General features: G+C 49.0%; 1 protein-coding gene across 2 annotated transcripts in view; it reads right to left on the bottom strand.

The window, feature by feature from the left end:
• LOC115152897 (rho guanine nucleotide exchange factor 4) overlaps positions 1 to 10532 on the bottom strand; it is an 82648-nt gene extending 72116 nt beyond the window's left edge. Inside the window, exons 1-4 of one of the 2 annotated variants that reach the window (XM_029697816.1) lie at positions 9371 to 10532; positions 6185 to 9337; positions 4629 to 4907; positions 2434 to 2563 (exon numbers count right to left, since the gene is read on the bottom strand). In XM_029697816.1, coding sequence (XP_029553676.1) covers positions 2434 to 2563; positions 4629 to 4907; positions 6185 to 7945 — 2170 coding nt within the window. In that variant the 5' untranslated portion in view covers positions 7946 to 9337; positions 9371 to 10532. Of the gene's footprint in view, positions 1 to 2433; positions 2564 to 4628; positions 4908 to 6184 lie in introns of both variants that reach the window. The other variant, XM_029697824.1, reaches the window with a different exon arrangement.
• Positions 10533 to 12960: the final 2428 nt, after the last annotated feature.

The following is a 12960-nucleotide window of genomic DNA, read 5'->3' as shown; positions in this document are numbered from 1 at the left end:
AGCATACCTTACAGAGGCTCATCACTGTGGAAAACACAGTGTTTCTATATTGTTCCCAGAGAACCTCATTGCCCGGGATTTAAAACCTATGACGACACTGGCTCTCATCCCGAGGGACTGTCAATACAAATGGATAAAGTGGGTCTGTCAATGCAAATAGTACAATGCCTTTACAAGCTCCAGCAAACTGTGGGACCACTGACGTGTAGAGGATGCGGTGACCTCTGCTGGTGGTATGCGGAACTACAACAATACTCTGCCCATGCCAAAGCACATAGTAATTAGCTCAGAGACTAGTCTGAGACCTAGCTCCAAAATAAAGTCGTTGTTTCACAACAGATGTTGCCTGGCATGATATCGCCGGGCTAATCCAGGATTTGGTGAGTACATGATTTTAAACACGAAATTCAAACCAAATTGTATTTGTCACACGCGCCGAATACAAGTGTAGAGTTACCTTGAAATTATTACTTGAGAGCCCTTTCCCAGCAATGCAGAGTTAAAAATAGAAAATAGTAACACAAAAAATAACAATAATGAGGCTATATACAAGGAGTACTGGTACCGTGTCAATGTGCAGGGGTACCAGGTAGTTGAGGTAGTTGAGATAATACAGTATGTACATGTAGGTAGGGGTAAAAGTGACATGGCAATGAGGATAGATAATGAACAGAGTAGCAGCACTAAAACTCAGAGCCTGGCTAAGGCCGGGGGAAAGACATGGAGTTGGAGTCTGAGATTGAGGTGGTAGCCAAGCCCACACAGACTTAGATTCATGGAGTTGGAGTCTGAGATTGAGGTGGTAGCCAAGCCCACACAGACTTAGATTCATGGAGTTGGAGTCTGAGATTGAGGTGGTAGCCAAGCCCACACAGACTTAGATTCATGGAGTTGGAGTCTGAGATTGAGGTGGTAGCCAAGCCCACACAGACTTAGATTCAAGTTACTACAGTGCCTTCAGAAAGTATTCACAAACCCTTGACTTGTTCCACTTTTTGGTGTGTTACAGCCTGAATTTAAAATTGATTCAATTTAGATGTTTTTGTCACTGGCCTACACACAATACCCCATAATGTCAAAGTGGAACTGTTTATTTTTATATTTTTTATTTTTTACAAATGAATTACAAATGAAAAGCTGAAATGTCTTGAGTCAATAAGTATTCAACCCTAAATAAGTGCAGGAGTAAACATGTGTTTAACAAGCCACATAATAAGTTGCATGGACTCACTGTGTGCAATAATTGTGGATAACATGCTTTTTGAATGTCTACCTCATCTCTGTACCCCACACATAAAATTATCTGTAAGGTCTCTCAGTCGAGCAGTGAATTTCAAACACAGATTCAACCACAAAAAAACGGGAGGTTTTCTAATGCCTCACAAAGGGCACCTATTGGTAGATGGGTAAAACAAAATAAGCATGGTGAAGTTATTAATTACAGGTTGGATGGTGTATCAACACACCTAGTCACTACAAAGTTAAAGGCGTTCTTCCTAACTCAGTTGCCGGAGAGGAACGAAACCGCTCAGGGATTTCACCATGAGGCCAATGATGACTTTAAAACTGTTACAGTGTTTAATGGCTGTGATATGAAAAAATTGAGGATGGATCAACAACATTGTAGTTACTCCACAATACTAACCTAAATGGCATAGTGAAAAGAAGGAAGCCTGTACAGAATACAAATATTCCAAGACATGCATTCTGGCACTAAAGTAATACTGCAAAAAATATAGCAAAACAATTAACGTTTTGTCCTGAATACAAAGTGTTACGTTTGGGGCAAATCTAATATAACACATTACTGAGTACCACTCTCCATATTTTCATACATAGTGGCTGTTATGGGTATGCTTGAAATCGTTAACCTAAAACACAAGGCCAAATCTTCACTGGAGTTACTTACTAAGAAGACAGTGAATGTTCCTGAGTGGCCGAACTACAGTTTCTTTGACTGTTTGAAAATCTATGGCATGACTTGAAAATGGTTGTCTAGCAATGATCAACAACCAACCCCAAAAAAATGAAAAATATAATGGGCAAATATTGCCAATGCTGCCAAAGATGATTCTAACATCTATTGACTCTGGGCTGTGAATACTTATGTAAATGAAATACTGTATTACTGTATTTCATATTCAATAAATGTGCTAAAAAAACTGCATCATCATAATGGGGTATTGTGTGTAGATGGGTGAGATAATTGTTTTTATCCATTTTGAATTCAGGCTGTAATACAACAAAATGTGGAATAAGTCAAGAGGTATGAATACTTTCTGACAGCACTGTAAGTGGTCATCATGAGGAAAGGGAGCCATTTTAAAGTATTGGAAGCAACCCAGGCACAGAGAGTGAGAGAGCCAGTAGTGTGCAGTAGTATGCAGTACTCCCAGGGGTAGGAGGATGTAAAGGGAGGTAGGAGCTACTCACAGGGGTAGGAGATGCGTCGTCTCCAACCCAGACAGTCAAGTCCGATGGGGGTGCTCTGGGAGAAGCAGTGGGCCTTCAGGGGAATCCCGGAGAATGCCTCCATGGTCGACAGGGACACTCGAGCCCGTGCCTGTGGGGAGGAGGAAAAATCCAGGCTTGGGATCCAACAAGGCCTAGGCCTACCTCTTACCAGGTGTACAGTAGTTAGTATACTGCTAACTTGCTATGTTAAGACCCTGCCTAGGCCTACCTCTTAGCAGTCTATAGGTGTACAGTAGTTAGTATACTGCTAACTTGCTATGTTAAGACCCTGCCTTTCTTTTTTTTGAAAAGTAACAGTCAAAAGTTTGGACACACCTACTCATTCAAGGGTTTTTCTTTATTTTTACAATTTTCTACATTATAGAATAATAGTGAAGACATCAAAACTATGAAATCACACATATGGAATCACGTAGTAACCAAAAAAGTGTTAAACATGACAGCTTTGCACACTCTTGGCATTCTTTCAACCAGCTTCATGAGATCATTTAAATGTATTCCAGGTGACTAACAGGTGTGCCTTGTTAAATGTATTTTCTTCTGTGTGTTGGGACAAGGTAGGGGTGGTATACAGAAGATAGCCCTATTTGGTAAAAGACCAAAAGACCATATTATGGCAAGAACAGCTCAAGTAAGCAAAGAGAAGTGACAGTCCATCGTTACTTTAAGACATGAAGGTCAGTCAATATGGAACCTTTCAAGAATTCTGAACGTTTCTTCAAGTGCAGTCGCAAAAATCATCAAGTGCCATGATGAAACTGGCTCTCATGAGGACCACCACAGGAAAGGAAGACCCAGAGTTACCTCTGTTGCAGAGGATAAGTGCATTAGAGTTAGCAGCCTCAGAAATTGCAGCCCAAATAAATGCTTCACAGAGTTCAAGTAACAGACACATCTCAACATCAACTGTTCAGAGGAGACTGCGTGGAATCAGACCTTCATGGTCAAATTGCTGCAAAGAAACCACTACTAAAGGACACCAATAAGAAGAAGAGACTTGCTTGGGTCAAGAAACACGAGCAATGGACATTAGACCGGTGGAAATCTGTCGTTTGGTCTGATGAGTCCAAATTTGAGATTTTTGGTTCCAACCGTCGTGTCTTTGTGAGACGCAGAGTAGGTGAACGGATGATCTCTGCATGTGTGGTTCCCACAGTGAAGCATGGAGGAGGAGGTGTGATGGTGTGGGGGTGCTTTGCTGGTGACTCTGTCAGTGAGTTATTTAGAATTCAAGGCACACTTAACCAGCATGGCTACTGCAGCATTCTGCAGCGATACGCCATCCCATCTGGTTTGCGCTTAGTGGGACTATCATTTGTTTTTCAACAGGACAATGACCCAACACACCTCCAGGCTGTGTAAGGGCTATTTGTCCAAGAAGGAGAGTGATGGAGTGCCGCATCAGATGACCTGGCCTCCACAATCACCCAACCTCCCAATTGAGATGGTTTGGGAGAAGTTGGACAGCAGAGGGAAGGAAAAGCAGCCAACAAGTGCTCAGCATATGTGGGAACTCCTTCAAGACTGTTGGAAAAGCATTCCTCATGAAGCTGGTTGAGAGACTGCCAAGAGTGTGCAAAGCTGTCATCAAGGCAAAGGGTGGCTATCTTGAAGAATCTGAAATATAAAATATATTTTTATTTGTTTAACACTTTTCGGGTTACTACATGATTCCATATGTGTTATTTCGTAGTTTTGATGTCTTCACTTTATTCTACAATGTAGAAAATAGTAAAAATAAAGAAAAATGAGTAGGTGTGTTAACATTTTTGACTGGTACTGTGTGTGTATTATATGTAATAATACTATAGCAATAGTAATAATATGTTTGTCCAGAACAGATTTACCTGAAGGTTCATACAGGTTTAGGCTAAGAGTAGGCGCTGAGAGAGACTGGCACAGAAACATGAGCGAGTGAGAAAGACATCCAAAAAAGACGGAAGAGACGGAAGAGAAAACATTTTAACAAAGGAGAGATGCCAAGACTCCAGGGAGAAAACAGCTGGCGAAGGATAGAGGAGATGGAGGAGAAAACACTTCCTTGAGACAGTACGTAGATGAAGAGGAGCAAGGAGGAGGAGGAGGAGAGAGACAGGTTCCCTCTCTGCTAGGCTGTAAGTTGTTTTGCAGCGGTAAGCATGGTGGAGTCTTACTTTCTCCAGATCTTCAGGACAGTGGGTGTTGAGTTGTCCCAGGCTGCCCCTCACGACTCGGGCCAGCTTCCGCTTCCGTCTCTTCTCCTCTTCGATCCACAGGTCGTCTGAGGAGCAGCGGTGGCGTCTTGGACCCCTGTCCCTCTCCCTGTTGGGCCTGTGGCCTGATGATGGTCTGAGGGCTGAGGCAGTAGTGACCAGTCCAGACCCAGGAGACTTAAGCTCTGCTAGCCTCTTCTCTCCTCCTGCCTGGCTGGTGGGTCTACAGCCACCCTGAGTCTTTAGGTGCATAGTCAACTGGTTAATGGGACTGGCAATGCCACTTTCACTCCAGACTATAGTACCGGGCCTCTATGGAACTAATATGCCGTCTCTCTGTGTACATGACAGCATATCATTCTTACTGGTACATGATTGTAAACAGTTGTTATGGATGGTTGATAAGTATGATGTAACAGATGTATGAAATTGTCTTATTGGTGTGCTTGATGTAACTGATGCACCTTGACAGGTAATTCCACTGATTAAAATAGCTCCTTCTATTTCCTGTGTGCATAAATACTGAGCTAAGTCACATGACCTGTAATCATGCTGTGGTTTAGCTTCTTTGTCCCTGCTTGGCTGCCTGCTAGGTGCTTCCTGCTAGGTGCTTCCTGCAGGCTCCACTGGGGGGGGGGGGGGCTAAAACACACAGTCCGCCTCCCAGCTGCCTGCTGCGTAAGGCTGGGCTGTTTCAGAGCTGTCAAGCGGGATGGGACGGGAGCAGACTACTAACTCACAAAATGGAAATGCACCACACCACGCCAGTGACAGCAGAGCACAGCGGAGGAAAGAAAGAGCTGACTCTGCGTTTCACTCCTCCTCATCTCTCTTTCAGGAGAGGAGAGAGCAGAGGGAGGGAGGGAGATAAAGAGGGGCTTGTTCTGCATTTCATCTGAACGAACACGCATGCACAAACACACACACACAAACGCATAAACACACACACACACACACACAAATGCTTAAACACACACAAACGCATAAACACACAGAATCTCTCACAGGCACGCACGCAGACACACACACACACACATACACACACACACAGACACACACACACACAGCGAGATGGATGAAGTGCCCTAGGCCCAGGCTGTTATTTACATTCAGTCCGAGGCTGGGCTGAGGCAGGGCCAGTGAAAGACAGAGTCAACACTTTATCCCATGGTGCACCCTGCCTGGCCTCCCCTCTACATCTTGATAGATTGGTAAACAAGGCTGCTTTATCATGATGTTAAACAGACAAACAGTCAGGCCATTATATCACAATGGGGACAAAATGTTGGAACAGCAGACCCCAGTGAAGCCTGTTCTCTCACACAACCTACTCATGTCAATCAAAGATGGATCGGCCCTGGGTGAGCGTCATCACACACAGTATGGATAGCTAGCTTAGAATACATTATTTTTGTTCAATAGATTACATTTTTGGGGCTGTTTAACACATGCAATTCTTCAGACGAATGATAACAATGAGGCATTATTAGCTTTGTTATCATATAGCTGTGTCTTACCTCAAACTGGTTGATGGACATAGGTGTGAGCAGGCTGATCTGTGATTGGCTGTCCACTCCACTGTCCTCCAATGGACTCAGGGAGGAGGAGCCTAGCGGCCCCGCTCTGGGCTTCAGAGTCTTGGGCTTCTCTGGTGGGTCAGACAAGCCCTCTACACTGGCTGACTGGGCCATGAGGACCAGGGACAGGGCTGAGGCCCGGGCTGAGGCAGAGTGGGGGTAGCGGTAGGGCCTGTGCTGGGCAGCCGGTCTGGGGCTGTGGGGCTTGGGGCTCATGGGTCTCACTGGGGTGTCTGGTGTTGCTGCCATGCTAGACGCTGTGCTCTCAAAGGCTCCTCCTGGGGACCTGGAGCTGGACCAAGACAGCTGATTGGCTAGGGTGGCCAGGGAGGCGGGGCTCATGGGCGACAGGGGGCTGGAATCGTTTGTGGGTGGGGCTTCAGAGTCGTCCGAGGACGCCGGTCCGGAGTCAGAGAAGTTTATTGACAGGCCGTTGGGCAGGACTTTCCCTTTCCTCCTCTGGCCCTCTGACTTGCAGCCCAGTGGGGTGTTCTCCCCGGCCCCGCTGTGACTGTCCTGGAAGCCCCTCTTGGTGAGGGGATCGGTGAGACACAGGGCCCTGGGAGAGGAGGGGGACCCAGGGACACTGAGCACTGAGGCAGAGCGGGACGCATAGTCACTATGGATCTGTCTGGGCGTCCTCACACCCCCATCCTCACCGTCCCCTCCCTTGTCCCCGTCCCCGACCGGGACAGACAGGGTCCTCCTCAGCAGTTCTGCCTCCTTGGCCCTCTCTCTCTTTAGCCTCCTCCAGGACTGTTTGGCTCGCCCCACCTCCCCTTCGCTCCCAGTCTCAATGTTCACCTGCTCCTCCTCGTTCTCCTTGTCCATGGAGCGAGACTCAAACAGGCTGGACAGGGACTTGTGGGCCTGGGCGAAGCGCATGCGAAGATTGAGGCTGTCCGAGCTCTTGCTCCTCTTATAGCCGTGCAGGCCCTCGGGGGCACCGGTCTGGTTGTGTCTGAGACCTCCAGGCTGGGAGGTCAGGGGGGTGTCCCCAGGCCCGTCCCTGAAGAGCAGGCGGACATGGCGGGTGCGCGGTGTGGAGGGGAAGAAGCCGTAATCCTCCTGCTCTGTCTCGTAGTGACCACCCAGACTGGAGGAGAAGGACTGCTGAACCGTCTGGTTCAGGATGTCCCCCTTCAAGAAAACATTGTCATCATCCGAGGTGTCTCCCCCTTGTCCCACCTGTCCTCCCCCCATATCCCTGCTCAGGCCCAGGTCTGGTGAGTCCCGGGGCAAGTCCTCCCCCTTGGCATTCTTCAGACTCTTCCCCTTCCTGAAAGAAGGCATCTTGGCAAAGACAGAGAACTTGGAGCTCTTGGACCTCCCTTCCTGGCTGCCTTTAGACTTGCTCTTCATGGGTTTGTGGAGGTTGGTGTTCCCCCCTGAGACAGGCAGGATGGACTCTTCCGTCTCCTCACTGTTAGTGCTGGTGGTGTCAAAGTCGTAGGACACAGAGGTGGGGGTTGGACTGGAGCGTCTCTCGCTGCTTGCATGGTCCCTGTCGTGTGGTAAGGTCATAACCCTGAGGTCATCGGGGTCAAAGGTCAACGAGTCCAGTTGGTGCTCTGATGACTCGATACTGGATGAGTCCTCGGGGAGACACAATGACGGGCTCTTAAGGCCGGAGGTGGAGTTGGACAGGATGATGTCACCAGACAGGACAACACTGTCCCTGTCTTTCTCAGTGGGCCTCATCCTAACACTCTGTCGTCGCTCCTCCTCCTCCTCTTCTTTTTCTTCCTCCTCCTCCTCCTCCTCCTCCTCTACTCCAGTCACATCCTCCACAATCCCAGAGTTGTCCAGGGAGCGGTCGGAGTCTGCCTCTAGGATGGGCTCGAGGCTACTGAGGGAGAGCAGGTTGAGACTGACGTCGGAGTAGGGGTACCTCACAATCCTCACCCCACGATCTTGCTGCAGGAGGGCAGGGTGAGAGCTGGTCTGGAGGTAGGAGCTGTACGAGCTGGCCTCCTCAGCAAACAAACTGTCCTCTAATCCTAAAGCCCCAGGTGATTTGCTACAGTCCTGTCTGTCTCCCTCTGAGGGAGGGTTAGGGGATTGGTGGGGGCTGGACTGCTGCACCTCCTCTTTCTCCGTGCTGTCCAATAGCAGGCCTCTGGTCTCCAGGTAGGAAGCTAAGGATTCAGAGAGGTCTAAAGGGCTGTTAGCAGCACAATTAGAATTAACTACCCCCTCTACAACCTCCCCACAGCCTGTAGTGTCTGTATGGTTAGAGATATCTCTCCTACAGCCTGTAGTGGCTGTATGGTTAGAGATATCTCTCCTACAGCCTGTAGTGTCTGTATGGTTCTGATAAAGGACGTCTCCGTGGCCCTCTCCCTGAAGCCTCTCTAGCTCCTCCACCTCAGCCAAGCTGAACTGACACTCGTCCCCCAACCCGGACACGGCTGAGTCCTCACTGCTCCAGTAGTGCTTGTAGGCCAGGTAGGACAGGAACTCCTCAGAGTCCTCAGGGGGGTATTCTAGGGGGCTGTCTGGTGTCTCTGTGGTCTCCCCCAGGAGGTCAGAGGTAAACGTGGAAGGCTCGGTCAGGGAAGGGGACTCATCATGGGTTTTATCCCCACCCTCCTCTGAGCTGCTCTGGGGGGCTACCTCTACCTTGGAGGACCACTGCTCTGGCCCCTTACCCCTTGTACAGGGAGACCCCGACACAGACCCTTCGCTGGCCTTGGTGTTGTTGTTGGAGTCAGAGAGGCAGGACAGAGACAGGATGGAGGGTGGCACGGTGCAGGGAGAGGGTTCAGGCCCAGAGATGCTGTGATGGATCTCTAGCTCCTTCAGCTGGCTCTGGACCTCGTTGTTACCCACAGTAGAGTCTGTTCCCACGGTAATCTTTATCCTCCTCAGCGGCGTGGCTTCCTGATCTAAGGCAGAGGGTTCTGTGCTGTCTCCCTGACGAGATTCATTCTCTGTAGGTTGGGTTGACCCCTGACCTATGTCACTAGACACACCCTGTGAGCTGAGGTCAACAAGCAGATCACTGGTGATCTCTATGAAGACTCCTGTAGGGCTGAAGGGGATTATAGCATCCTCTGTCTCCTCTGTGCTTGGCAGCCCAATATGGTCAGAGTCAGAGAGTTCTGCTGTAACAGTGTCTGTATGGTCAGAGAGTTCTGCTGTAACAGTGTCTGTATGGTCAGAGAGTTCTGCTGTAACAGTGTCTGTATGGTCAGAGAGTTCTGCTGTAACAGTGTCTGTATGGTCAGAGAATTCTGCTGTAACAGTGTTTGACTGTGCTGAATAAGGACAGGACGTGCTTTCTACTGCCTTCTCCTGCTGACTGTAAACATGACTATCTTCCTCTTCCTCTTTCTCCTCCTCCTCCTCTCCCTCCTCCTCCTCCTCCTCTCTCTCCACAGACAGGGAATGGGTTGATCCTGTCCTGTACTCTCTGTCTGAGGTCTTCAGCTGGGAATGTTCTGAGTCTTCTGACCCTAACCTGTCAGAGCAAAGCGGCCTGTCTATGTGGGGGAGGGAGTAGGGGTGGGGGGGTAGGCATTCCTCAATGTCCCCCTCAGTGTCAGACTGGGGATGAGCAAAACCAGGCTTGAAATCTACAGAGGTGGAGCCTTCCCTCAGCCAGGCCTCAGCCCACTTATACTCCCCAGGCGAGTGCTCACTGTCCCTGGGTGTCTCTGTGCTAGAGCCCCACTGGTCCTGGAGCTCAGGGATTAGGCCCTGGGTTTGAACGGCATCCTTTTCCTGGGGTCGTGAACTGGAGCGCTGTGTTTGTTGTTGTTGTCGTTGTTGTGTCTCGGTAATTCCTCCACTCTCTAGCCCAGTAGGTAGGACAGGTGAGGCTAACTGGGATTCTGACTGGTTGATCCCCTTCCTGTCTAGTGACGGGGAGAGATACGGGTCGGGAACAGGTATAGGCACACGGGCATCTAGCAAGCAAGGAAGTCCCGCCTCTTCAGGAAGTCCCACGTCTACAGTAAGTCCCGCCTCTAAAGGAAGTCCAGCCTCCACGGACGATATGATTGTACAGATCCCGTTCACCGTATCTGACGGTTCAGTCGGCTCTGCTGAGTTCCTGGTGGTGACACACACCTCGTGCTCTTCCTGGCAGCGAACACCCAATACGCATGCCTCAATGTGGAGCTTTATAGCACTGAGGCAGGCCTGAGGCTGGGTCTTTGTGACAGGTCCGTTGAGGATACCCTCACATGGACTGGCTGAATGGACGGTCCTACTCCTCTCTGTCTCTGTGTTGGGTGTGCTACTCCTCTCTGTCTCTGTGTTGGGTGTACTACTCCTCTCTGTCTCTGTGTTGGGTGTGCTACTCCTCTCTGTCTCTGTGTTGGGTGTGCTACTCCTCTCTGTCTCTGTGTTGGGTGTGCTACTCCTCTCTGTCTCTGTGTTGGGTGTACTACTCCTCTCTGTCTCTGTGTTGGGTGTGCTACTCCTCTCTGTCTCTGTGTTGGGTGTGCTACTCCTCTCTGTCTCTGTGTTGGGTGTACTACTCCTCTCTGTCTCTGTGTTGGGTGTGCTACTCCTCTCTGTCTCTGTGTTGGGTGTGCTACTCCTCTCTGTCTCTGTGTTGGGTGTGCTACTCCTCTCTGTCTCTGTGTTGGGTGTGCTACTCCTCTCTGTCTCTGTGTTGGGTGTACTACTCCTCTCTGTCTCTGTCTCTGTGTTGGGTGTACTACTCCTCTCTGTCTCTGTGTTGGGTGTGCTACTCCTCTCTGTCTCTGTGTTGGGTGTGCTACTCCTCTCTGTCTCTGTGTTGGGTGTGCTACTCCTCTCTGTCTCTGTGTTGGGTGTGCTACTCCTCTCTGTCTCTGTCTCTGTGTTGGGTGTCCTACTCCTCTCTGTCTCTGTGTTGGGTGTCCTACTCCTCTCTGTCTCTGTGTTGGGTGTACTACTCCTCTCTGTCTCTGTGTTGGGTGTACTACTCCTCTCTGTCTCTGTGGGTTGTGTGTCCGTACAGATTGTCTCTGTGGTGTGTGTTTCTGTACCGTGCGTGTCTGTTGTGGGATGCTCCGGGATAAGTTCACTTTGTGTGTCAGAGAAGTGTATGTCTGAGCTGTGATTGTTGTGCGCGAGCCTACAGTGTGTCTCTGCTTTGAGTGTGTTGGGTGTATCTCTGCAAAGTGTCACGTGTGTGCCAGATATGTCCGAACACAGTGTGTCTGTTGTGTTGTGTGTGTCTATGCAGTGTGTCTCTGAACTGTGTTGATTGGTTGTCTCCTCACCATAGGCTCTAGATGTATTCTGGCTGGCAAGGCCTACCTGCTCTAGGTGACTGTTGTGTATTTGTGAATTCTCTTTCTCTACACTGTGTAGAGTGGACAGCAGATCTATACTCTGTATATCTATGCTATGTTGTTTACATATCCCTGTGCATTTAGTGCTTGTGCTCTGTTTCTCTGTGCTAGCTGTGTTTTCGAACCCTGTGCTCTGTTTCTCAGTGCTGCTCGGCGTTCGTGTCTCTCTACTAGTTTCCACTGTGCTGTTTCTCTGTGCAAATGTTTCTGTGCTATGTGCGATGTCGGTTTTGTGTCTGTCTGAGCTATTCGGTTTGTGTGACTCTGTGTGAAGCACTAACGTTAGTGCATTCTGATTACCTGTGATTTCAGTGATACAAACCTCTGTGCTGACTTTCCCTTGGTTGTGCTGGGTTGTTACTCCTGTCTTATGTATCTCTGTGCTGAGCTGATTGTGCAACTCTGTGCTGTGCTGTGTTTCTGTCCTGTGATTGTGTTGCTTCTTCTCTGTGTTGCAAGGCTGACTCTGTGCTGTCTCTCTGCTGGTCTGGTTGTGTTTCTCTTTGCTGGGTCCGTGTATGTCAGTCTCTGCGTTCTCTGTGCTGTGGCTGTGCTGGCTCCTCTCGGCTGTGCGTCTGGCTCTACAGTCCCCAGCGTTGTGGTACCTGCTGTTCTTCCATCCCGTGCGGACGTCCTCCACCCCCAGTATGGCAGACAGAGAGTCCTCGCTGCTGTCCGGGCTCAGGTCTGACAGAGTGTCACACAGCGTGTCACTGTGCCACGACCGCGAGTCAAAGTACTCCTCCGACGACGTAATGTCAACCCCACCGTCCCTGGTTCTCCCCCTGTCCTCGCTCCAGTCCTGGGAGTCACTGGCACCCAAATCCCCGTCTTCCACCTCTAATCCTAATCCCTCTGGGTTCCTGAGTCCCTCCGAGTCTTCAAGAGCTTCCTGGGTCTGTCCAGAGAGAAAACAAGAGAGAAAAGACCAGTGAATGAGATATAAATCAACGAAAGAATGGGTGAGAAGGGGAGATTAACTGAATACTGCTAAGAGTGTGACAGTGTTAAAATGATCTTGTACAGGCTCTGATAACTCCTCCTGCATACCACACAGTGCATTCAGGAAACCAGAGAAAGATGCAGGGTCAGGCACCAGGAAGGAATAGTTGACTAGAAGCCCTGGCATAAAAAGGAGGAACACGTGTTATTCTGTAAACAGCTGAGGTCATCTAATTGCTGAACTTCCCTACTTGGAAATATCTACGTCACAGAGGATAAATAATAGATATAACAACAGAACTATTTCCACTGAAAACGCTACACATCCAATTAAAAGTTCTCTCTCTCTTTCTTTCTTTCAAACATACACTCTCTGCTTACCTTCCTGTTTCAAACCACCTCTCATTCAATGTACATTTACATTCTGCAAACATGCTGTGTAAACACACTGTGCGTTCAAAAATGGCATGTTTGCAATAATGA

This window comes from Salmo trutta, chromosome 2 (assembly GCF_901001165.1).
Source record: "Salmo trutta chromosome 2, fSalTru1.1, whole genome shotgun sequence".
NCBI classification, from domain to species: Eukaryota; Metazoa; Chordata; class Actinopteri; order Salmoniformes; family Salmonidae; genus Salmo; species Salmo trutta.
The sequence above is the reverse complement of the archived record's forward strand: the minus strand, read 5'-3'. Positions and strand labels throughout refer to the sequence as shown.